We start from the raw sequence: 22,774 nt of genomic DNA, 5'->3' as shown, positions 1-22,774 counted from the left end.
CAAGTTTAAAGGTGCTTCTGTTGTTTAACGCGACCTCCGCTGGTTTGCTCTTTCTGACGCAGAGAAAAAGCCGATCAGCTGATCATTGATCATTGATCAGCTGATCGGGACAAATCAGATTTTCTGCTTGCCTCGTTGTTCACACTTTTCACCTCAACTTTAAAGTTCGACCTCCTCGGCTTTATTATTATTATTATTTCGACCTCTCAGCTGTAATTGGTCCAGCCCAGAGTCGATCATGACCAACTGGCCAATACACCACTATTCATTTATACCGTTGGTTTAAAAGAAATAAAAACCCCATCGGCCCATAAAACGAAAAATCACGAGCGGCCCACCGGGCAAATGCCCGGTATGCCCGATGGCCAGTCCAGCTATGGTGCAAACGGTAACACTGAGTACATCAGTGCTCCAACAAACAAAGAAAAAACAGCATGGAGGTGTGTAATAGAAAGATTAAATGACTACAAGCAGACACTGCCTACCCTGTATAGTTCACAAGTCCACAAGCAATTTTCAGTTTTTTTCTGGAATGGTGCAACTTTGGGGAAAATGTGGAAAACTGTGCTCGGGCCTCCAGTCATATTTTTAGTCATGGTTTAGTTTTTCTCTTTTGTCTTTGGGGAGGCTTCAGAGGTGGAAAGTTTCTCCGCTGGTGCCGGGGTGTTGACTAAAACACAGCCCAGTTTCTCCCGTTTCTTCTGCTTCATCCTCCGGTTCTGAAACCAGATTTTCACCTGCGTCTCGTTGAGCTCCAGGCTGGCCGCCACCTCCACCCGCCTTGCCCGCGATAGGTATTTGTTGAAGTGGAACTCCTTCTCCAGCTCGGTCAGCTGCTTGGTGGTGAAGTTAGTGCGGATCACGTTGTGCTGGCCGGGAACACCGAACTCCGACACGACTGCTGTGGAGAGAAATGGATGAATGGGATGATGGAGGAAAATGAAAGTCGTGGGGCTAAAGAGTGGGCTTTAATGACGATGAAAATGTCAGCATGAACAGAAGAAAAATTAGCTGCCAAATCATTTGAGGACAATCTAAAACACTTTGGTCTAATTATATCAGCTGGATGGGGTTTTTTACGCACGGGGAACAGATCCCATTTGGTTTCTAAACTGCATTTCTTAGCTCTGATTTCCTCATAACAGACCTGTTTTGGGAGGATTCCTCTTCACTTTCATCCAGTCGAAAGTTTTCGAAGTTTCCTCCACATGCTCCAAATCCCTTTCCTTACATGGAGGCGGTAATCTTGCGTAAACACTTTCTGAATATTCTTGCTGCCTCTGATCCCCGCTGCCAAAATGCAGATACTGGCCTCCCGGTGCAACCCCAGGCCCACAGCTGTCCCCGGTGTAGGGAGCCATGTTTGTGGTGAGGGGTGAGACTTGTGCGTGGATAAAGCTCCGGTCCTGCTCGGGGGCGAGGCCGTACTGGTGATGTCCGTACTCCAGAGGTGAGCCATACACGGAGTTGCCCGGTCCTGCGAACGGCATGTCCAAGCCTACGTGGTTCTGGTGGTGCAGAGGGAGGCTCGGAGTCTGGTGGGTCGCCGAAGTTGCGACCATTACACGTCCGTCCGGAGCGTAACTATCACTTGTTGCGCAAGAGTTGGAGGATGTATATCCATGGTTTAAGTTGTGGTATCCGGCCTTTGTGCTGAAAATATTTGCTCCCCGGTTGCACACGGGGTAATCTAAGTATGAGTTCATCCTGAACCTGGGCCTGCCGTTTGTTCAGAACTGATCAAGACCGAGCAGTCATTAATCGGTGCTCCCTTTGCCCTAACCTTCTAGGTAGTATGTCAAAGCTGTAAAACTTCCTTCCACCCTCATATCACCTTCCTGACACACCATGTGACCCGCCAAACGCCAATGGCAAGGGACCTACAGCACTCTGTCAAGTCTGCAGGCTCGTCCATCAAACGGCCTCGCATTTACATGACAAATGCTTCAATCAAACTCGCTCATCCATCTGATAGGAAAGCAAACAGGAGGACACATTTTCAGGCCACAGTGTTACAGGAAGAAAAAATGATAAATGAATATGAGAAAAAAAATCATAATAAATAATAATAATAATGATAATAACAAAAAAGCAACTTTTTTCGAGTTATTTTACTCTTGAACAAATAATACAAAATACGTTTTCTATTAATTTATGGTCTGCAGCTATTTTAATTGTGATATCATTTGTTTTTCATGCACTTTGTTTAATTCTCTGTTTTAAATGACATGAATGAAGCAAATTTCTATACTGAAAATACACGTTTTGTATCTGCTTAAATAACTGGCTTATTATTAAAACACGCTCGGACTGAGTGAACCCTGCAGACAGACACCGAATCAGGCAAGGGGGGGAAAGGCATTGCAGTGACTCCAGTGATCCATCATGGCTCCTTTTAAAAGATTGACAGCTTGTTTGGCCCATTTCGCCCATAAAAGAACAAAGACACGTTTAAGAACCATATACAGCCTTTTTTTCGTCCACGGCTTTTCTTTTTCTGCTTAAAAGTTGTTCACACTTACAGGGTAAAATCCCCCAAAGCCTACAAGCTCCACTCTCCTCTTATAAGAGTTAATGTAAGGTTATAAACCTCAGGCGCTAACTAAGCTCTAATTAAAAGAGAGAAATTTGCTCTTGGCTCTCATTTTATTCTGGAGATCAAAACTGATGGAATAAATTATTATTATTATTATTATTATTATTATTATTATTATTATTATGTTGGCTAAATTACAGCAGTTAACCTTTTTAATTTAAGGTCTAAATTATTAAACGAAAAGTTAAAGTCGAAAAGAAAATAACCGAAACTATGTACTTAAAACACACAGCGAATGATTTATAAATACAGATAAAAACAACAACAACATTTGAGACTAATATTCTGATTAATTAGTCAAATAAATAAATAAATAACGCATGCATGGAGATATATCAGTAGTGCGCTTCTTTATAAATCCACACCGTGCGCTACAGGTGGGTCAGTTTGGGAGCTTGCATGATTCTTTCCTGAGGACTGCAGCTCTGTGAGAAATACGAGCCGCTCAGGTCGTTTCCTCGCAGGTTGGGGTTTGGTGTGTGTGAGCTGGTGTGTGTGCTGTACTGCACATCAAACTGCGGGCCGTGCGTGAAGCCTGAAACTGGATATTTAGAGTAGTTTGCCGGGTACGCAGGCTGCTGCTCCTGCTGCTGGGGCCTGAGCGGAGGGGAAGCCGGTTGGTAATCCCCTCCCAGATGGACATAACCCAGGCTCGACAGAGTGGGGCTTCCCGGGGCGGAGGGGGAGGACGAGGGCGAGCAGGAGGAGGTGGTGATGGCTGCAGGGAGGCCCTGACCTCGCTGGTCCTTTTTCTGCTTCATCCTCCGGTTCTGGAACCAGATCTTGATCTGCCTCTCGTGAAGGTTGAGCAGGCCGGCCATCTCCACGCGCCTCGGCCTACACAGGTAGCGGCTGAAGTGGAACTCCTTCTCCAGCTCCACCAGTTGCGCGCTTGTGTACGCGGTGCGCGTTCGCTTGGAGGCCGGGGTCGCGCTGCTTGGACTCTTCTCGTTCACGGGGCAGTCTGTAGAGACAATAACGTGCACGGGAACGTGATCAAATTAGAAGCTTCCCCTTCAATAACTCTTTAAGTTTGCACATCTTTTAGTTTTAGTCGTATGTCTCATTAGCTGACCCTCTTCCTATGATTCCCCCCGATTATATAAAAAAAACAAAACCCAAAGCTTTGCGTAAAACATCAAAAGTAAAAACAGCAAATTAAAGTTTAATCAATAAATAAAATCAACAGTAGAACAGAATAAAGGAGCAGCGCAGAGGACACATAACGTTACTACAGCTTCGCGGTGCCTCTGGTGCTCTGTGCGCAAGTTAGTACGCATGTGCTAAAGGGCAAAGTCTGGATGTTCCGAGGCTAAAAATGCATACAGTTAAGGTAATGAGTTTGTGTTAGAAGTCTGCTAGAAGTCTGTTTCAAGGATGTTTTTTTTATTATTATTATTTGTGTGTGTGTAGACATTTGACTGTCTTATGCCTTTTATTTAAATATTTTGTCTGTCATAAATCACGAAAGTCTCTGATTTAGGCTCAGAGAAACTTTGTTTAAAGTGGAAGATAATTACAAAGAATACAAAGGTGAGTTTAAATGAAGGAGGTCCGTCTATGTCTGTGTGTTTCCTGTTTTAATAAGCAGCATTTCTGCGCTGATGAGTCATTCTGTCTGTGTCCTGTTACTCTCGGCTTCGTCTGTCCCCCAAAATCGATTAAATCTGAATATTTTTCTATGTAATAAACATGACATGTGAAATTAAATTATATTGCTTGGTCTGTATTATTCTTAAAATAAATGTCATCCTAAATCCTGAGCCGGGGCCTTCCCCTCGCATGCCTGATTGCAGCTTTAATGCTGAACTGTAGGGAATATACGCTACATTAGGAGCTATGTTGAAGGGAAAATGAGTGGAAACGGCTTCATTTAAAATCCTCTGCTGCTCCTGGTTCATGTCATACAGACCTGCGACTCTCCTCCCGGGTTTCTGATCTGAGTGTCTGGACTCTTTCATCCAGGGGAAAATCTTTCTGCTCATTGCAAACTTTGGGTTTTGCTGCTTTGACCTCCGGGGAAACATGCCATGCTCAGACGCCTCCACTTGCTGCTGAGCGCCCTCAAAGCCGCTCACACCATCCGGAGACTCGCTGAAGAGGTCACGGTGGTGATGGTGATGATGGTGGATGCTGTGTGAAGCGCTGCTGGTTTTCTGCATTTCCATTAAACGTGCACAGGGTCCCCTCCTCCCCCTCCCCCTCCTTTCCTCCCCTCCCTTTTTGACCTTGTGGCGAAGCGCTGGCAGCCAAATGTCACATGGCAGGTTTCCACAGAGCCGAGGGCTTCTTGGCCTGAGAGGATCCAGCAAAGAAAAAAGACGGAGACAGAATCAGGGAGGAGACTAAATGATCCATCTTATCAACTCAATAGTATGCTGACATGAATAGCAAGCCTCTCCAAGCCAGAGAGGCGACGCAGAATGAAGAGTGTGCTGGAGAAAGAAAGAAAAAAAAACCACCAAGTGGAGGATAATCCTGTAAAATCTCTGCAGAAATTCAATTATTATCCTCTTGTTCACCCTTTGCAATTAATATGGACCTCAGTGGCCTACAAATCCCTTTTATTGTCATTTAATTATGTAAGTAGCATAAGCAATATATAAGGATTGCAGAGTATTAAAGGGGCAGCTTTATTGGAGGCAGTCTTTTGTTTGATTCAGATTCAGGGAAAGAGAAAAAAATAATACTAATTGACAGATATAAATAGCTAAAATATAAAACCATATATTAAATACAAATATAGCAAATAACAGTGTTTTTATTCATGCTTTCAGTGGTGCTGCGGGAAATTAAATTAGGCCTATATGACTGCTAATAAATAGCAGCCTTTGTTCAGTTAATGGATAGCCCTGCGTTGGGCATTTTTTAAGGGGAAAAAAATTAAACGTTACATCACAGTTTGCTAAGAAAAACTCATCAATTAAACGCGAAATAAAAGAAAAGTGCTTTGTGCGCCGCGGCTGGTTTATGCGCATCTTCTCGGGCAATTAAATTTAATTCACTTTTCTTCCAAAATTAAAGAGAATGAAATTATTAAAGGCGCAGTTTTAAGGATGAGGAGAGGGAGTGAGCAAGGAAGAGAGGGAGAGAGGGAGAATAAGACTGGAGGCATGCAGCTTTATGAACTCTGGTTGAACCGCGGCTGGAGTCGGGCTCGTAAATCATAAAGACACATAACCCAGTCCGCGGCACAACAGCTCGGCTGCCTTACCTTCACAACCTACATTCATTCCGCTGCTGAAACAATCCTGCACGCAAACAAAACACACCGGCTCCTCTCACCTTTGGAAAACCTCCCGGATTAGTGAATAATCCCAGCAGAAGCACGCGGCTCTCGTGCGTTAAGGTGCACGCGACGTGGCTTTGAGTGGTGAAGGAGTGGACAGTGTTTCTGCAGCTGCAGACCGCCCTGCGTTGCATTTCTGCACACAGGATCAGCGTGTGTGTGTGTGTGTGTGTGTGTGTGTGTGTGTGTGTGTGTGTGTGTGTGTGTGTGTGTGTGTGTGTGTGTGTGCGCGTAAAAAGAAAGCCTTTCTGCTGATCGTGCAGGCTCAGTTTCATGTATGGTAATAGGCCTGCGATAAAGATAAGAAAGGGGATTTTTACGCCTTTCTATATGGCAAATTGACTTCCTCTACGTTTCTACGGCAATTAGAGCAGAATGAAAACCCAGAAACATTAAGATGGCTCAGCAGAGGGCAGGGAGAGCTGAAATATTTTTGGCACTGAAGTCGATTTGAAGTAGATTTAGATAAGGAAAATGGCCTGTTAAGGAGATGCTTCCCACCTCCACCACCACTACTGTCATGCATTAAAAACACCCAAAGGCTACCAGTTTTTAATTTCACCGCGAAGCTTTCGGGGCGCAGAAAAATCACACTTCTATGAACACACAGGCAGTCACGTCTTGTTTAAACAATCCTGGGAAGTCGTCCAGCTGCTGTAACAATAAATTCAGACATCCAGCTCAGGACCGATGCCAGAGATGCCATAAATTACTCAGCCAAAGAAAGCTATCAGTGTTTAGTCTTTATATACCAAATGCATTCTTTGCGTAATGGATCCTTTCTTCCTTAATTTAAAAGAGAGATCAGACAGGTTCATTTCAAAGCACCAAAGTGGAGACAGACCGCGGTCAGCACAGCAGCATCCATTAAAAACGAAAAGAAAAACTTGTAACGAGGCCTGGCTTGTGCTGGCTTTGGTTTTTGGTGACCGCTGCAGCGGATCGATTGGCGGTGCTTTGATCTCTCGTCTTCACGTTTTGCTCGATCTCTTTGATTGGCTCTTGAGGGTAATATTTAACTCAGTGGCGTTAATTAATGCAAATGGACGTCTTTGATCTTTGATGCGTGCCACATAAATGTCTCATGGCAGCGGTGGGCCTTATGTCCAAAAGGTCTGATTTACCTCACGCACACTGGTGCAGTTATTTTGTGCAATCACCGTTGATTAAACTGCTTCCTATATTTGGCCAGAACGCTCTGAGAAACCAGATTTATGCTCCACGAGTCACATTTTACTGATTAAACAAAGACTGAATTAAAATAAACATTAAAAGTGGAATTTAGCAGAAGGAGAAAGAAGCGTGATGTGTTGTTTTTGCTCCAAAACGTTAAAAACATACAGAAGACATGACATTTCCTGTGCATGCGTGCAGTACTACACGGTGATCAGAACCCCCCCACCACCACCACCACGATTTTCCACATTTTGATTGGCTGTAGTTTACCAGGAAATGTGTTGATTCATGCATCCCTGCTGAGAGTCACAGGTGATTGAATGCACTTGAATGAAACATCACACTTGCCCTTCACACGATCAGCTCCATATGATTAGTTTTGGTTTATTTTGTTTAAGTTGAATTTTCTCCTTCTTCTCCAATTCAGGGTCTTGAGCCTATCCCGGCTAAAATTTGGATAGTTAATTATCAAAATTTCAGTCTTGCAAAACATACTCTGTGCCCCACATGTAGGGTTTTTTGTGGCTTTGGTCAGCGCTGAAAGTCTGCCGAGTACCGTCTGCTTGAACAGCTGTACAGCTCTCCATGTATGCTGATGAATCCCACCAGATGTAGCTTATAGCCCTGGAAGGTTCAACTACAAGCTGCCTTTGTGCTAAGACATTCCCATCAGTCGAAGCTGCAATTTGTGTGGCACTGAATTTCTGAGATTTAGTCCTCAGAAATAAGTGCTTAACAACAAGCATGCAGCTACCCTGCTTAACCCCTTTGTGCTAAAGTGCAAAGTATTACCATCAAAGGTGCCCAAAGTAAGGTCTAACCCTAATGTGTGTCTTTGAGAAAGAAAAGATGATGCCAGTTAGAATTATCGTGTGATTATCAAACAGAATTCCAAAGCCAAAAATCATTCTGATGGCATAGGAAGAATAAAAATACCGGATTATAACTGATGGTGCATTGAAGTGCAAGCATTACTTTAATGTTACACATATGGTTATAGCACAATAAAAAAAAGTTTTTTATTCTGTTAACATATAATAGGAGGCATTAACACAATTATTGTTATTCTGCAAAGTTATCAGAGAAATAATAGCAAATATTTGCTTTTGAAATGTAGTGAAAGTAGACAGAAATACTTGAGTAAAGCACTGCAGGTGCACACAGGTGCACATATAAACATAAATCCTCCTGAGAGCCTATAAAAAGCGCCATAAACACACAAAGAAAAATCAGCAATAAGTGCGCTGTTTAGACAAAAACTGCCCTCTGATATATGAGAGGTGGAGGCTGTGTGTGTGTGTGTGTGTGTGTGTGTGTGTGTGTGTGTGTGTGTGTGTGTGTGTGTGTGTGTGTGTGTGTGTGTGAGCTGGGGGGTGGGGGGTGGAGGTGCAGATGGACTGACCTGATAAGTCAGTTTGCACTGAATAAATGCATGCACCATAAATATAAATACAAATAGGTTTGATCATCGTGGAATGTCGTTATCACTCATGTATGACAACATCCCCGAGCTGCACTTTACGCCCATCACTCGCGATCTTCCTCATCGTCTTCTCTCTCTTCTTCTTCTTCTTCTGTCTGGTGTTTGATGGACACACACACACCCTCCACATACCCCCACCACCTCCACCTCCAGCCGCCCTCCACTCAGTCTGCAGGCCTGCTGACAAATGCAGCGCACTGCAACCGCTCCTGTCAATTAGCTGCAGGAACCACGTGTGCGCAGAGGAGGGGATTTATTGCCCCGAATTAATTCTCTTGAATCGGCGGTGGCAGAGGCTTGATTCCCCACGCAGGCAACATGAGCGAGTCGATAAGCAAACAAATACTCATAAATAACCGTGATTTAAAAATGTTGTTTGGCATCTATAAGCAGTAAACAAACAGCAGATATATATGTATAAGTGTTTGTTTGGGTAATTGTCAACAGCTGCACAGCTCAGGCTGAACAGATGTTACGCAATATATAATGTGTCTTTACGGGAGGATTTTTAAAAAATAATGTGCATTAATAAACCTCCTCCTGTCTTCGCATTTGATTCATTGGTTGCCTTTGCTGCTTATAAATGCTAAATATAACCGCGTTACTCCCGAAAACTTTAATCAAACTCACACTGCGATGCGTAAAATCCAACTTTGGTGAACTTACTTTTTTCCTTCTCCGGAGCCTCATGCTTTTCCTCACCAGGCCGGGTTCTCCATCCAGTCCGGTCCGTTGGAAATGTTTGTTTGAGGTTCTCCTCCTCACATTTCCCCTTGGCTGCAAACTACAACTCCTCCTCGACTATACGGACAGTGGCAGTGAAAAGGAGACGTGACAAATGATGTGCGGAACAATGCCCACATTGAAGGCTCGTCCGGCAACTTTCCCAGATGTCATATTCTTTACCCTCCACCCTCCCCAACAATGAGGCGCTAAAAGGGAGGAAAGAGGAGAGAAAACAGCCAGCCAAACTGTGCAGAAGGCCTGCAGCTCTAAAGAAAAAAAAAATCACACACACCAGCACAAAATATCAAATATAGCGCTCATGTTGCACTGATACACAAACAGAAAGAAATTTTCTGTCTTCTAGATGAATGTTTTTCTTCCCTTCTAGGTGATGTGTCATCATCTACATACTCCCCAAGATGCGAATTTGTGGCTGCTGCTGTATTTACACAAATTCGGATCTACAGGGTGGATATAGGTGACAGATCCTCCGTCTCTGCAGGCGTTTGGACAAAAGCCTGGAAGAATGAAGTCAGCTAATTTAAAAATCAGATCTAAACATGATCTTTTCACTTTGCGAACCGTGACACTGGATATTTCTGGACATTCAGTTATTTCTAATACAAAAAAAACCCTTCATAAGTTATAGTAAAGGCTTCATTAGTGATTAATAAATATTATTGATTTGTTTAAGTCATCAATAAGAAAAAAAAATGCCAGATTGTGAAAAATCCCCTGGGTTTATGATGTTTATCCCTATCTCATACTGGAAATCCATGTATGTCATGTATGTAACAGGCTATTAAAGACACATTAAATGCTTTATAGATTTTGATAAGTCATTAACAAGTAATTTATCAAAGGTTGAAGACATGGAGCAGCATGTTAAATGTTAATAAGCCACAAATAAAGAGGATTAATACATGCAGTCTGCAGTTTTTAGTATTAGTAACTTATTAATAAAAGGTTGAAATAAAAAAAATGTACTGTACAAATGTTAATAATTCATTAATTACAGGTTAAATAGATAAAGATGAAAATCAGGTTAACAAGCTATTAATAAAAGGCTTCATTTATAAAATATTTAGTTATATGTAATATGGAAGTGTTTAAACTACAAGGTCTTCAATTACAAGAAATTTAATACATGCAGTCTGCAATTATTAATGTTACTGACTTACTGATAAAGACTTAATTATCAACAAGTCATTCAGTTTGACAGCCAGATATGCTGTTATTATTTAAAACAACAACAACAACAACAACATGTTTTTATATTTATAAAGGTTGACGCATGTTGCTGGAATTTATGCACAAAAATAAGTCTTAAGTTAAAAGAACTTATAAATGCATTTATAGATAAGAATAGTTTTTAAAAGAAAGTTTGAAAATAAAGTTTATTGCTATTAATGCCAAAAAGGTATTACTGTATGAAAATCTGCAGTTGTAACTGTTTATATCTTGTTGATGAGGTAGGTTAATTTCCAAGAATTGAATTATAAATGCAAATGAGAAATTAATAAGAGGTTTAATATCTCAGCTTTCCAGATTTAAAGAAGGTTATTAGAATTTGCTGAATGCAAATACCTGCAGCTGTTATTAAGTCATGAATAAGATGTTTTCAATTTTTTTTAAAATAATAAAAATTGCAATAATAAGAATATTGAGACAAGCGATGTGATACAACACATTATACATTCAACCGAGTCATTAAAAACAGATATAAAAGTTAATAAGTTATTAATATGGGCTCATAATAACCCGTTCTGGTTGCATATATAAATTAGTCAGAAGTTTGAGCTTTTAAATGATGAACGCCATCATTAGAAGAAGGTTGGACATAACAACTGTTTATGTTACTACATTATTAAAATACTTTTAGTTTAAAAATCTGCAGTTATACACTTTAATATGTTTTTTTAAAGGGTAAAGTAACAACAATGTCATTAGTAAGGAGTATTAACCACAATACCTGCAGTTATAACTGATTATATGTCATTAATAAAGGTGTTAAACTGCCAAGAATGTGATTATAAATGGAGATGTGCAAACACTTAGAGGTTTAATACATCAGGTATCCAGTTATAAACATAAAAAGGTTATTAAGATTCATTTAAAGCAAACACATGCAGTCATGGATGTGAATAAGTCATTGAAATGGTGTTTTGATAACCCGTTCACCAAGTGACCAAATCTGCACTTATTGATGTTTCAAAGTAACAGTACTAAGCAATAAGTCATAAAAAAGGAGGTAAATCACTAAGAATGCAATTTTTAAATGTATTTGTGATTATATAAGTTAATAAGGAGTATTGACTACAGCACCTGGAGTTATAAGGGTTTCTTTACTCATTAATAAACGTGTTTAACTGCCAAAAATGTGACTATAGATGGAAATGTGCAAATAATAAAGGGTTTGATAAATCAGGTCAGGAGATATAAATGTTAATAAGTTATTAATAAATGGGTTCTGATGGTAGGTCTGCAGTTAAACACGCTAACAAGTTGTTAATAAATGGATTTTGTGTCCATAACATCTGTATGGAGTTTCTAAAAAATATCCACTCAGTTCTTGTAACCAGCCCGAAGGAGCTTCTACAGCCCTAACACCCAAACGTTATTATTTATGGTTTATAATAAATCTATAAGAGTAACTTAATGATTTATTAACTATTAGCTAGAAAGCCACCAACTCTAAACATTTTTGTAAAATATGCCCACAGAGGTTTGAGTTTGGACAATGTTTTACAGCTGCAGTGACCTCATGGCTGTCTTTCTCTAATAAGAAGTAAGACTTCAACATTACGAGCATTTATAACAGTGATATGACCAAGTGCACGTCACCGTCAGAGGCTACAGAGTCCTTTTCGAGAAACTCAGACACTCAAATCAGAGTAAATACCAAAAGATTACAAAGAGTCCTCCATTAGAAGTTTGAACTCACATCTAGAAATCCTGCAAGGTCATCAACTGACATTAAAGCATCTTAAAATGTGTAACTACATGACACACAGCTGGCTTAGGGCAGTGTTTCCTAATTGAAGGTTATTGTGTGACCCCAGAGGGGTCATAAGGTAAGCATGAGAGGCCATGGGGTTATTAACGGCAGAAGAAGGAAGAAAAAGATAAGTTCTGGTGCAGAAATGTGCTTTTTTCTCTTATTTTGCTGTAAAATGTAAAATAATTTAACACGTTTGAGCTTTAAAAAGTTATTTAAACAAAAAAAACAAAGGAGAAGTTTGATATTAAGAAAGTAATTTTTAAAACACTTTATAAAACCTTATAAAAGGTTTGGGATCTTAAATACGTCACATTTTTAATTAGAAGCAGATAAAAATGGTGCAGTAAAAAAGGCCTTAACACCTTTGGGTTAACATGGAATACAGATTACAGCATAACACAAACTAACTCTAGTACAAAGTACATGAAGTCAGTCTGATTATTTCCTGTCCAGCTAACTTAAAGAAAAATGAACCAAACCTTTTATTTTTTTAAATCAAAAAGCAGCTTCACTCCCAGCTCAGAGAGCGCAGGATTAAATGTGTTTCCCTCCACTCGACCTGATCAAACCGAAAGAGATAACAGATAAACAAAGCTCGTCTTTTTCTCTGTTCTTCTCTGTAACCTACATGCCCCTGATGATAAGAGCTCGAGCTGGAGGCAAAAACCCCAGAGAGAAACCTCATCCATCATCAGCCTGCTCGGTCTGAGGCGCCCTCTGCTGGCACAGCCGCCTCATTACAGACACCTCACGGGCACAAACAAACAAACAGCAGCAGCAGTGAAGTCACACACAGCCTGCCAGATGTTGAGCACCCATACAAACAAAAATGTTCAAGGTGGTTTCATGCATTTTATGATTTTGATTAAAATCGTTCACACTGACTGGCTGATTTTAATATTTATGTGCAAAAAAATACAAACTCCTTACGCTCTCTGTTATTAGTATACAACATTTTAAAAAAATATTTCTATTCGCTGATTTTAAAACCAGACCTGAATATTTGTGCTAAATTCTAAATTCTGTAAATATAAATAGGAGATATATAACTCAGCGTGCATCGCCACATTTTTTAAACTCAGTTTTCTCGCAAACAAAAGCGCAAAGTGGAGCTGGATTCTGCTAATTTTACGCAGCTGCTTTGGAGTGATTGAAACCCTGATTATAAACTGTGAAAAATATGAGAAATATAAGCATTAAAGCCTCTTCTCTCCTGTGCAAAAGCACCAGGTTATTGCGCTCCTGAGCCTCGGCGGTGACAGTGCAAAGTCTTCCTCCTGACGCATCTGCGGGCTGCAGTCTCTACCGTCTCCTGACCCAGCGATGATCCCCGCCGCCATGAATTATGCATGAGATCCGGGTACAGATTACCCCTATCAATATGCAATACTCATTACGCTGGCTAAATTGCCACTTAATAGTTATGAATATGTGGAAAATGTCTGGGACCCATATAGCCCACCACTACTTTTTTACTCTTTTTTTTCTTAAACCTGAAATGAGTTTGGAAATACTTTTGGAAATATTGCGGAAGTCTCTTGCAGTCTTTTGCTTTCCTGCACATAATATCATTATGTTTTATTAGTGGCCGCTAGACAATGCACTCCAGGTCCCACATAGCCTGGCTTTTCTTTATGTAAAGTCAGTGAAGCCTGTGTCCAGCTCGGAGTTGTCCGAGACTTCACCTTTGGCCGCTCGGTGACTTGACAGATTCGGATAAATCACTCCAGGACCTCGCTCAAGTTCGTTTTTGCATGGCAGCTCTATAAAGCCTCTCATTAGCCTTCAGAAGATTTTATTTCCCCTCCTAAAAAAATCAGCTTGTGTTTGAAAAAGAAACTTTGGATTACTTTCTTTTAAGTATGAAAATCTGCCAGTATGTGTCCACGCTGAGCAGAAACAGGGGCCTCTAAATGAGGATGTTCAAACAGCAAAACGTTTAGGATTTTCATAATAAAAGTGACAAATACTCAGTGTTAAAATGTGGCTCTGTGGCTCAAACTCAGAACTAAAATTTGCGCAATTAAATCTTAATATTTAGACTGTTTTTAAATTAACATTTTAGCAGCCACACTCTTTTAATGCGTAACAGTTATTGGAAGTTTTCGCGCAGCAGCTTAAACTAACTAAACATGAGTGGACACCACTTCCTTCCCCAGTCCAGCCTTTGCAGTCCCATCCACGCAGTTAAGCCGTCACTTTCATTCAAGGTTGTGAATTATATAGTACATTGTCTACTCCCCAAAACCATAAAACCAACTTTATGGACCTCACGTGACTTTTCACAGTCTGTAAGTAATATAGGCCTATACAATCTTTGGTAAGGGGGATTTTTACCAACTTCAGCCTTGCCTATATACCTGTAAAGCCAAAGCTTTACTCCCTCTTTTTTTTTAAAAAATGGTGGATTTTATCAGCAACATATTTTCCCACATGGCAAACATCTCGCTGCAGAGAGGTAAGTGTTTAAAAAGTCTTCTTTTTCACTGTGTCTGCGCCAAAAACAATGCGTCAAAAATTGACCCGAAATCTTGTTTGTGTGTGTGACATTTTAACAAATCCTTCAGGTTAATCATTAATAAGTTTAATTCGGGTGAAAAGCAGCCACACACACACACACACACGCGCACTCACATACACACGCACGCACACACAGAAAAAGTTGCGCATCTCCACTTAAATATGACCTGTCTTCTTTTTTTTAAAAAGAAAAACCTAATCTGTTTTTATTCTAATCGATGAGACAGTCGAGACACGCTCAAAGCAATTGAGAGAAACTTTATTTTCAAGCGCTATGAGTTCACTTACAAATACAAAAAGCTTATTGGAGAAAAAAGCTTACATCACTGCCTATCCACAGAATAACCCTTTGCACTAAAAATTTATCACATTGACAGGTTGAATACATTTGCATTGCTCATAATTAGTCCTAAACAATAGTAATAATAATAATTATTATAATAATAATAATAACAGATGCACAAAATATCCTAGAGCTACACATTGGCTTGAAAGTTTATGGATCTTGGCCACAAGTTAACCATCAAAATAGCAGTAAAAGTTACACTAAAGCGCTTTGAATGGCCCCCGGAATACATTACATTCAATGAAGAGCAGCATGTGGTTTGGAAACTTCTTCTTCTTCTTTTCCTTTTTTTTTAAACGTGTGTTGTTTTGTTTTTACTGTACAATGAATTTACTCCTGTTAGACCGCGGAGAAGTTACAATAAAGAGCTCAAGTTGAAACACCTTCAAGAGAAAGACAGAAAGAGACAGAAAGAGAGAGGAAAGATGGACAGATACTCCCCAGCCCTGCGATATTTACATCTTATTTTCCACATCTAAGCTACAACAACAGTGAACTAAAAATGGCATTTTAAGACCACAGAATACTTCTTTTTCTATCACAATGGCATGCTGGAAGGTGCTGCGCTTTAAATAGCTTTACAGTACTCATGGATTCTCTTTTTTTAACTTATTATGTTTTTCTTTTTTTTCTTTCTTTCTGTTTTTTTTTTAACTCCACCAAAAAGTTATTCAGTTGTGGAAGGCGCTCCCTCCCGTTACGAGGCTCATGCTTTTCAGTTTATTGTCCTTCTTCCACTTCATCCTGCGGTTCTGAAACCAGATTTTGATCTGTCTTTCGGAAAGACACAGGGCGTGGGCTATCTCTATCCTCCGCCGTCTGGTTAGGTACCTATTGAAGTGAAACTCTTTCTCCAGCTCTAGCGTCTGGTAGCGGGTGTACGCAGTTCGGGCCCTTTTCCCATCAGGTCCAGTCATATCTACAATTTTACAGAAAATCCAGAAAATTAGCAACCGCACTGCACACCAACAACTACACTTTCTTTTCTGTCTTTTCTCCTTTTTTTAATATGGGGGGGCTTTTCACTGTGATTTAATGGACGGAGAGGGGGGGTCACACAGCATGAAATGGGTGGAAGCATGCAACCAACACGACACATAACACAACACAACAATCAGCCTTCCCTCTGCAGCTCTGGGCCAGCACAGCTCACTACACCCCACACCTCCTCCGGGCTCCAGCGGCATTTAAAGCAAACAACCCCACAAAGATTTTTTTTCTTACTGATTCTGCCCCTAAATTCTTCCTTCCACGCCAGCCTGCGCACTCATGCAACACCTGACAGATTTATGGCACACCGTCAGCGTGACAGCCTTCAAAACTAAATATTAAGAGAGGTGGAAATCTACCATGGCTTATGTGCAGCTTCCGCATCCACGGGAATATTTGTGGCGTTTGGCAGTCGTTTGCTGTGGGAGTGGAGGAGGTGGCGTTGGGCTCCTGGTGCTGTTGCTGCTGCTGCTGCTGCGCCCGCGGTGCCGTGCCGGAGGAGCCTCCGCCGCCTCCGCCGCCGCTGCTGTGCGCGCCCTCCTCGCTCTCGGAGGCGACCGTGGCGTCCTCTATCTCCGTGAAATGAGCGCTGTTGCTTTTGTTGAGGCTGCTGCCGCCCGAGGTCGCGCTCCGGTCAGAGGGAGGAGAGGGGCTTTTTAGTTCCAGCGGCTCCCGGCTGGCTGTGGCGCACGACGGCGGCGGCGGCGGCACCGGGTCTGGAGACGACAGCGAGCAGTTGGGCGTCTGTCTGTAGCGGGCGTCCGCCCCAAATCCCCGGGCATCCTCCCTCACAGCCCCGAAGTGGCCGCCGGTGTTGGTGCGGTTCACGGTTAGGTCCATGCCATTGTAGTTGTAGCCGAAAGACCCGGAGTGCATGGTGCCAGGGTCTCTGAAGGAGCCGCTCACAGCGCCGTTAGTCCCATAATTTAGTAACTGATAGTCGGAGCCATTTGGATAGCGCCCTGAGAACGAGTTTACAAAGTAAGAGCTCATTTGCTTGGATTTTTAAAGCCTCGATTTGTAGATCTTTGTCGCTATAATCCTGTGTGCTTGCACGATTTATGGATGCAATCATGAATTATAAGCAATGAAGCCCTACTGTACTTTGCCAGGTATGCGGCCAAATATGGGAGAGCGTTCGGGAATCACGTGCCTTTGTTGACCAGTCGTAAATCCTCACTGATGACTTCAAGAGGTAATTCATGCTCCATGGTTACAAATGATGACGAAATAATGGTCGTTAGGGCTCCAGTCAATGGTGCCTCCCCGCTGCGCCCCGAGAGCCGCGCAGGCAGAGAGCGCCATCTTCCGGACAGCTGCGGTAGCACCCCGCCGGGACTCGCTGTCAGGGCCCCCGGAGTCATCCATCATTTATGTAACACTCATAACGCAGGCCACAAAAGGCTCAGGTAGCACAAAACAGCGAGCTGTCAGCCACACTCGCGCACTTTACCCAAAAGTATCCAAAAAAGGGAAAAATTTTCACTTCTACGCGCGTTTTATATGATTTTATTGTGGCTTAAGAACCTGAGCAGACGCTGAACCACTACCATTACTACTAAAACTATTAATACCACCGCTACTGCTAGTAATATTCGCACAAATAATAATAATAGACAACCAGAATTTCCAATATACATCAAAAAGCCTTTATTTCTATGTACAATTTCCTAAACAAAATATTGCACACAATATCCAGATGTGCATCGAAGACAACAATAAATAACATGTAACATCTGTACAAATTTCTTTCTTTTCTTTTTTTTAATGGCACAAAACAAGCCTACAGACTATCACAGAGCGACCACAGCCACAGGATGTACAGTTAAAAGGACGAAAACTCCTCTTTTAATGTCAAAATAAAATCAAAATTTAAACAAAGAAAGGAACTCAGTAGGCCTACACGATCATGAGGTAACAACATGAACCAAACACTAAAAATTATTTACATTTTGGTGGATTTTTTTTTTTTTTAAATTTTTTGATTTTATTTGTTTGTTTTTTTTGCATAGTCCCCTAAATAAACGCACGAGCACACACAGGACAAACAGAGGAGGACCTGGTTTCTGATTTTTAACCTAATGCGGACACAGTCACTGTGCAGATACTGGAATAAACTCTACACGTCTCTAACATGTGATTTGGCAGCACTTTGTATCTACAAAGGAATAATACATTATTTTTTTATGTCAGGAGTGTGCACATACACACACACACATGCCTTTTATTTTATTTGATTTGAATTTAAGTGTCCTTTTAGCTCTTTTTCTCCGCCTGTTCCTCCTCCTCGGGCGTCTTTGAGGGGTTGAGGAGTTTGTTCTCCTTTTTCCACTTCATCCTGCGGTTCTGAAACCAGATTTTGATCTGTCTCTCCGTCAGGCACAGGGCGTGGGAGATCTCTATCCGGCGCCTCCTGGTCAGGTAGCGGTTAAAGTGGAACTCCTTCTCCAGCTCCAGAGTCTGGTAGCGGGTGTAGGTCTGTCGGCCCCTGCGGCCGCTGCTGCCAAACGGGCCTGCAATGAAAATGAAGTCATGTGTTAATAATTAAATGTTAAGTGCGGGAGGAAAACGCACTCACTGTGTGCAGTGATGCATCCAAATTAAATAATTAAGTAAATACAAATAATAAAATAAAATAAAATCGTTCTGCGCAAAAGTCCGAAAAAAATCAAAATGTATGTTTTTATTTTATATTTTCTCCTTTCTGTAGGTGCAGATGTATCTTGTTTGTTTGTTTTTAAATATATATATACACACATATATATGTCATATTACGATAGTAGTCCCATTATATCTCTTAAACTTCCCACATGGCGCCTGTTACAGTAAGCCTTTCAGAAAAGTGTCATTAGTACAGCGCAGTCTCTGTATAATAAATGATGCACTGGCTCTCTTGTGTCATCTAAAGCACACATTGTGCACGTGCAGTCAGAGCCAGGCTTGCTTTCTCCTTTAATTTGCAGTGAAATTCATATTTTTTTGTTCGTGTTTGGGACGTTAAATCAAGTTTTTTAGCCAAAAAGCGCGTTAAAAAATCCACAAAGGGGCCAAGTGACGCGAGCTGGGAGCTCTTGTGTTGAAGCTCGGGTGGTGTAGGCCCACTGAGTTCGTGCGTGTGCGTGCGTGCGCGCAACTTAGTGTATGTGTATGTGTGCGCGCGGGTATGGAGCCCGTGCCTGTGTTTTGTTGATGATGTAGTAGTAGCCAAAAGCCCCGAAGGCGCACGAATCTCCGCGTGCAATCGCCAAAAAACACAAACTTCCCGCTCGGCTCTGTCTCCGCGCGCTGTGCTGCTCGCAATGACCTGAAAGGCTTTCCACACCTGGCAGGTAGCCTCCTCTAACGGCCGTGGGTACTCACCGGCGGAGCAGGCGTTCATCCTCTGCATCCACGGGTAGATCAGCGTGGACGACTTGTCGTCGATGCTGCTGCTCATGCTGACAGCTTGCTCCGGGCACTCCGCTTTGCGCTGCTGATGCTCCTGAGTGACAAACAGCGGCTGGTCCTCGCGGCTCGAGAAAGCGCACGAGCCCTCCGCGTCCTTGTAGAAAGTCCCGACCGGGTTGTAGTCGCAGGGCGCTCCGCCGCCGGCCCGGCCGTAGATGGCCGCGGCCGCTGCGCCCGTCTGCTGGTAGTAAGACGCCGGGTAAACCTTCTCCTGCATGTTGGCTGCTCCATATGTGGCCGCGTTGGAGTAGTGTCTTAACGGATCGGTGTATCCCGAGGAATAAAGCGGTATCTGACCCAGGAGAGAGTCCTGTCCTCCCGGCAGAGACACGGGAAAAGTTGAGTTAACAAAATAGGAACTCATTGGGTGGACAACGGGGTGTATATACTCCGGAGGAATATGATTTGTTGTCTTTTATAGTCCAAGTGGTTTTGCCATTACTTTATCGGAGATTTGGTTTTTGCTGAAAGGGGGGGTTGTGAGGTGCCACTGAATACAGAGGGGAAGTGTACCATCTGATCAACCTCTGGCCAATCACCGCCGTCTGTGCTTGCACTATTGCACCCATGGGGGGCTCTTGTTGCGCGCAGGAGTCCCCGGTGAATCGAAATGAAGCGCTCGAGCTTGTCGCTCGCGCACACGCTCACACAGATGCGAAGACTCATAGAAATATATTTATACTTTTTTAAAAAAGCCTAAATATAACCCCTGTTTCATGCAATTCAGCCCACTCTCTCTCCCACACTCTGTCACACACAAACACACGGTGCAAAAAAAGCAAAAAAGCAAAAAAGCAAAACATTTACGCACAGCCTGAGTCTCGCTCAGCCTCTAACCTTCACTTCAATCTCCTTTAATAATTCACTAAAGCCAACAAAGTCTGGAATAAAACTCTGCTGCCAGTAAACCCTTTAAAACGAGCACTAACTGATCCACATGGACGCAAGAACACTGCGTCAGTGATGCATATATTTCACTCTTCGAAGGTGAGACCTCATCCTGATTCAACTCTGACTGACTGAAGTCCACGAAGACGTGCAGAGAGCAGCGGGGAGGACACGCGCCGGCACTCAGGATCATCATAATCATCATCATCATCATCATCATCACGTTAACACACCATGATGAAGTGGACAACAATTTCACACTTAGAAAAAAAAACTGGTAAGTATGAAGGGTTGAAAGACGTCTCAGGTGCCTGGAGCCTGCTTTTCGTTTCTTTGTTTTCACCCATGAACTAATTTGTATTTAAGAGCAAACAAGGAGGGAAATTAACGCAACTATTATTAGTCTTCTGTGTTTTTCTTCTATGTGCATCATTTAACTCTTATTGATTGATTGTTATAATTAATAAAATACAAATTTTGCTTCCATTCTGAAGCTAAATCGCTTTTCGAAATGTAAAGTTTGCAGAATTTCATTCAAAAAGAAAGGAAAATGCATTTATAATAAATTATTCTATATTGCCTTCTTTTCAGTTAGTTTGCCTTAAAAAAAGCCAATAGCTCTGAATAAAAGCCAGAAAAAAGCAGTTTTTAAAAGTATTCTAACGTGAGTATAAAACGCATAAATTGTATTAGAGCTTCATAGAGGGAGGAAAAAAAATAATAATCATTAATGAATAATCCTCCTCTTGTCTTTGATTTTGCGCCCTTGACCCACAGATTTTCTGTTTGCGTCATGTCTGCTTTGAAAACATTTTATATTTCAGTATTTAGATCAGAATTGAGATTAAATCAAATCTTAATCTTTAGCTGGATTGGCGCCTCTCCGCCAGGCCGCAGTCCCTGAAGCCCGGTGCTGGACAGCTGCTGGACATTTGGAGAAACACTGACTAACAAAGAGGCAATCCCGTGTTTTCCCGTCACGTTATGGCCTCAGCAATAAACTCCCAGCATCAAACAGGACGCCGAACAGCCTGCAGAGGCGCCGGAAATAGAAAATAAATCGATAAAAGAGAGCAGCGGTGATTATTGACTCCACGTTTTGTGCAAAATCAGGACGAGGATGCATCAGAGCGAATATTTGTTTAAAGCAACATCAAAAAATGTGAGGGGGGAAAAAGCAGAAAGGCGAAAAGATACAACTAGGACACGGTGCGCAATATCAGCATAAATCGATTTCTTCTGAATAAAAGCACAAAAATAAATTACAATAATCCGAATAAATCAATCAGCAGAGTGAAAAACGTGTAGCCGGAGATCTTTTTGTTTTTTACCCCCAAGAAAAACATGACTCAGCTGTAGCACAGGCCCTGTACCATCATCATCATCATCATCATCATCAAAGTCAAGCTTGCCTGGCCTGAAGCCACCTGGTTATACAACACCAGTCGCCAGCAGGCCTCAGACTCGGCAAAAGTGTCTTTTTTCACCATTTTAGGGAAAATATTTGGCGTGTGAAGGAATTGCAGCACCTCAGGGGTTAAACAGAGAGGGCAGCAACTGGTTGTGAATAGCACAAACAGCGCAAGCGGAATAATAAGATGCTTTGGAGAGGGTAATTTCCCTTTCTTAAAGACAGATCTCCCCGTTTCCAGCTTTGTAAACATCAGGCCTGCAGTGACAGTGAAACGGCAGCAGCAGCACCAGCAGGAATATCAGAAACATGGTGCCCTTACCTTTGTTGATAATCCGTCATTTCCAGTGTGGGTGCCACTCCGCAGCAGCTCCTCTTCGCTTCCTGTCAGCCCCACAAAGAAAAAAAATCCCCACTTTGCTTAAGTGATTTCATGAAAGTAATCCCACTATTCCAGGAGTGTGGTGATCCCTCATTTTCACGAACATAAAGCCACACAAGTACAGCCACATTAACGAGGCGCGCACGGCGCAGGAATTGCGCAGAGCCTCCATCGCCTACTTTTTTTTTTTTTTTTTTTTTTTTTTAGGGAGAGGGGGGGAATTACGCACGAAACCGCGAGCGGCTGTTCTTACCAACACTCCACACACGCACTGCACATGCAAAGAGCCCAGAAAAAGCTTGTGTTAGTAAGTGTTAAGTGAACGAGCGGTTGGAAAACAGCAGCTGCAATATAACCTCATGGGAAATAAGTTCCCATTCCTGCTGTCCACATGACCCCTCAGCAACCAATCCCCGAGCCAGGCGAGTCGTAAACTTCCAAGGCAAAGTTGTAAATTTTCATAAACAGCGGCCGTTTTTGTGCTTTGGACGCGCTTTCCTCACCGCCATCTTTATTTTC

General features: G+C 42.1%; 4 protein-coding genes across 6 annotated transcripts; all 4 read right to left on the bottom strand.

The window, feature by feature from the left end:
• Positions 1-289: 289 nt before the first annotated feature.
• On the bottom strand, positions 290-1,739 carry hoxb1b (homeobox B1b). 2 transcript variants are annotated; one of them, XM_031759400.2, is made up of 2 exons: positions 1,148-1,739; positions 290-901 (listed from the first exon to the last, which is right to left on the bottom strand). In XM_031759400.2, the coding sequence occupies exons 1-2, from the start codon at positions 1,704-1,706 to the stop codon at positions 600-602; spliced, it is 861 nt and encodes a 286-aa protein (XP_031615260.1). In that variant the 5' UTR covers positions 1,707-1,739; the 3' UTR covers positions 290-599. The 2 variants fall into 2 exon arrangements, with proteins under 2 accessions (XP_031615260.1, XP_039471909.1); XM_039615975.1 differs by having other exon boundaries at positions 290-898.
• Positions 1,740-2,935: 1,196 nt separating this feature from the next.
• Positions 2,936-22,292, bottom strand: LOC116335647 (homeobox protein Hox-D3). Of its 2 annotated transcripts, none has more exons than XM_039615972.1 (3): positions 22,196-22,292; positions 4,509-4,891; positions 2,936-3,560 (listed from the first exon to the last, which is right to left on the bottom strand). In XM_039615972.1, exons 1-3 carry the CDS (start codon positions 22,213-22,215, stop codon positions 2,968-2,970), a joined length of 996 nt encoding a protein of 331 aa, XP_039471906.1. In that variant the 5' UTR covers positions 22,216-22,292; the 3' UTR covers positions 2,936-2,967. The 2 variants fall into 2 exon arrangements, with proteins under 2 accessions (XP_039471906.1, XP_031615256.2); XM_031759396.2 differs by lacking the exon at positions 22,196-22,292 and adding an exon at positions 9,211-9,663.
• hoxb5b (homeobox B5b) lies at positions 15,030-17,269 on the bottom strand. The gene is made up of 2 exons (XM_031759370.2): positions 16,487-17,269; positions 15,030-16,056 (listed from the first exon to the last, which is right to left on the bottom strand). The coding sequence occupies exons 1-2, from the start codon at positions 17,118-17,120 to the stop codon at positions 15,809-15,811; spliced, it is 882 nt and encodes a 293-aa protein (XP_031615230.1). The 5' UTR covers positions 17,121-17,269; the 3' UTR covers positions 15,030-15,808.
• On the bottom strand, positions 17,766-20,718 carry hoxb6b (homeobox B6b). Its single transcript, XM_031759372.2, has 2 exons — positions 19,488-20,718; positions 17,766-18,640 (listed from the first exon to the last, which is right to left on the bottom strand). The coding sequence occupies exons 1-2, from the start codon at positions 19,936-19,938 to the stop codon at positions 18,384-18,386; spliced, it is 708 nt and encodes a 235-aa protein (XP_031615232.1). The 5' UTR covers positions 19,939-20,718; the 3' UTR covers positions 17,766-18,383.
• Positions 22,293-22,774: the final 482 nt, after the last annotated feature.

This window comes from Oreochromis aureus, linkage group 8, assembly GCF_013358895.1.
Source record: "Oreochromis aureus strain Israel breed Guangdong linkage group 8, ZZ_aureus, whole genome shotgun sequence".
Classification (NCBI taxonomy): Eukaryota; Metazoa; Chordata; class Actinopteri; order Cichliformes; family Cichlidae; genus Oreochromis; species Oreochromis aureus.
The sequence above is the reverse complement of the archived record's forward strand: the minus strand, read 5'-3'. Positions and strand labels throughout refer to the sequence as shown.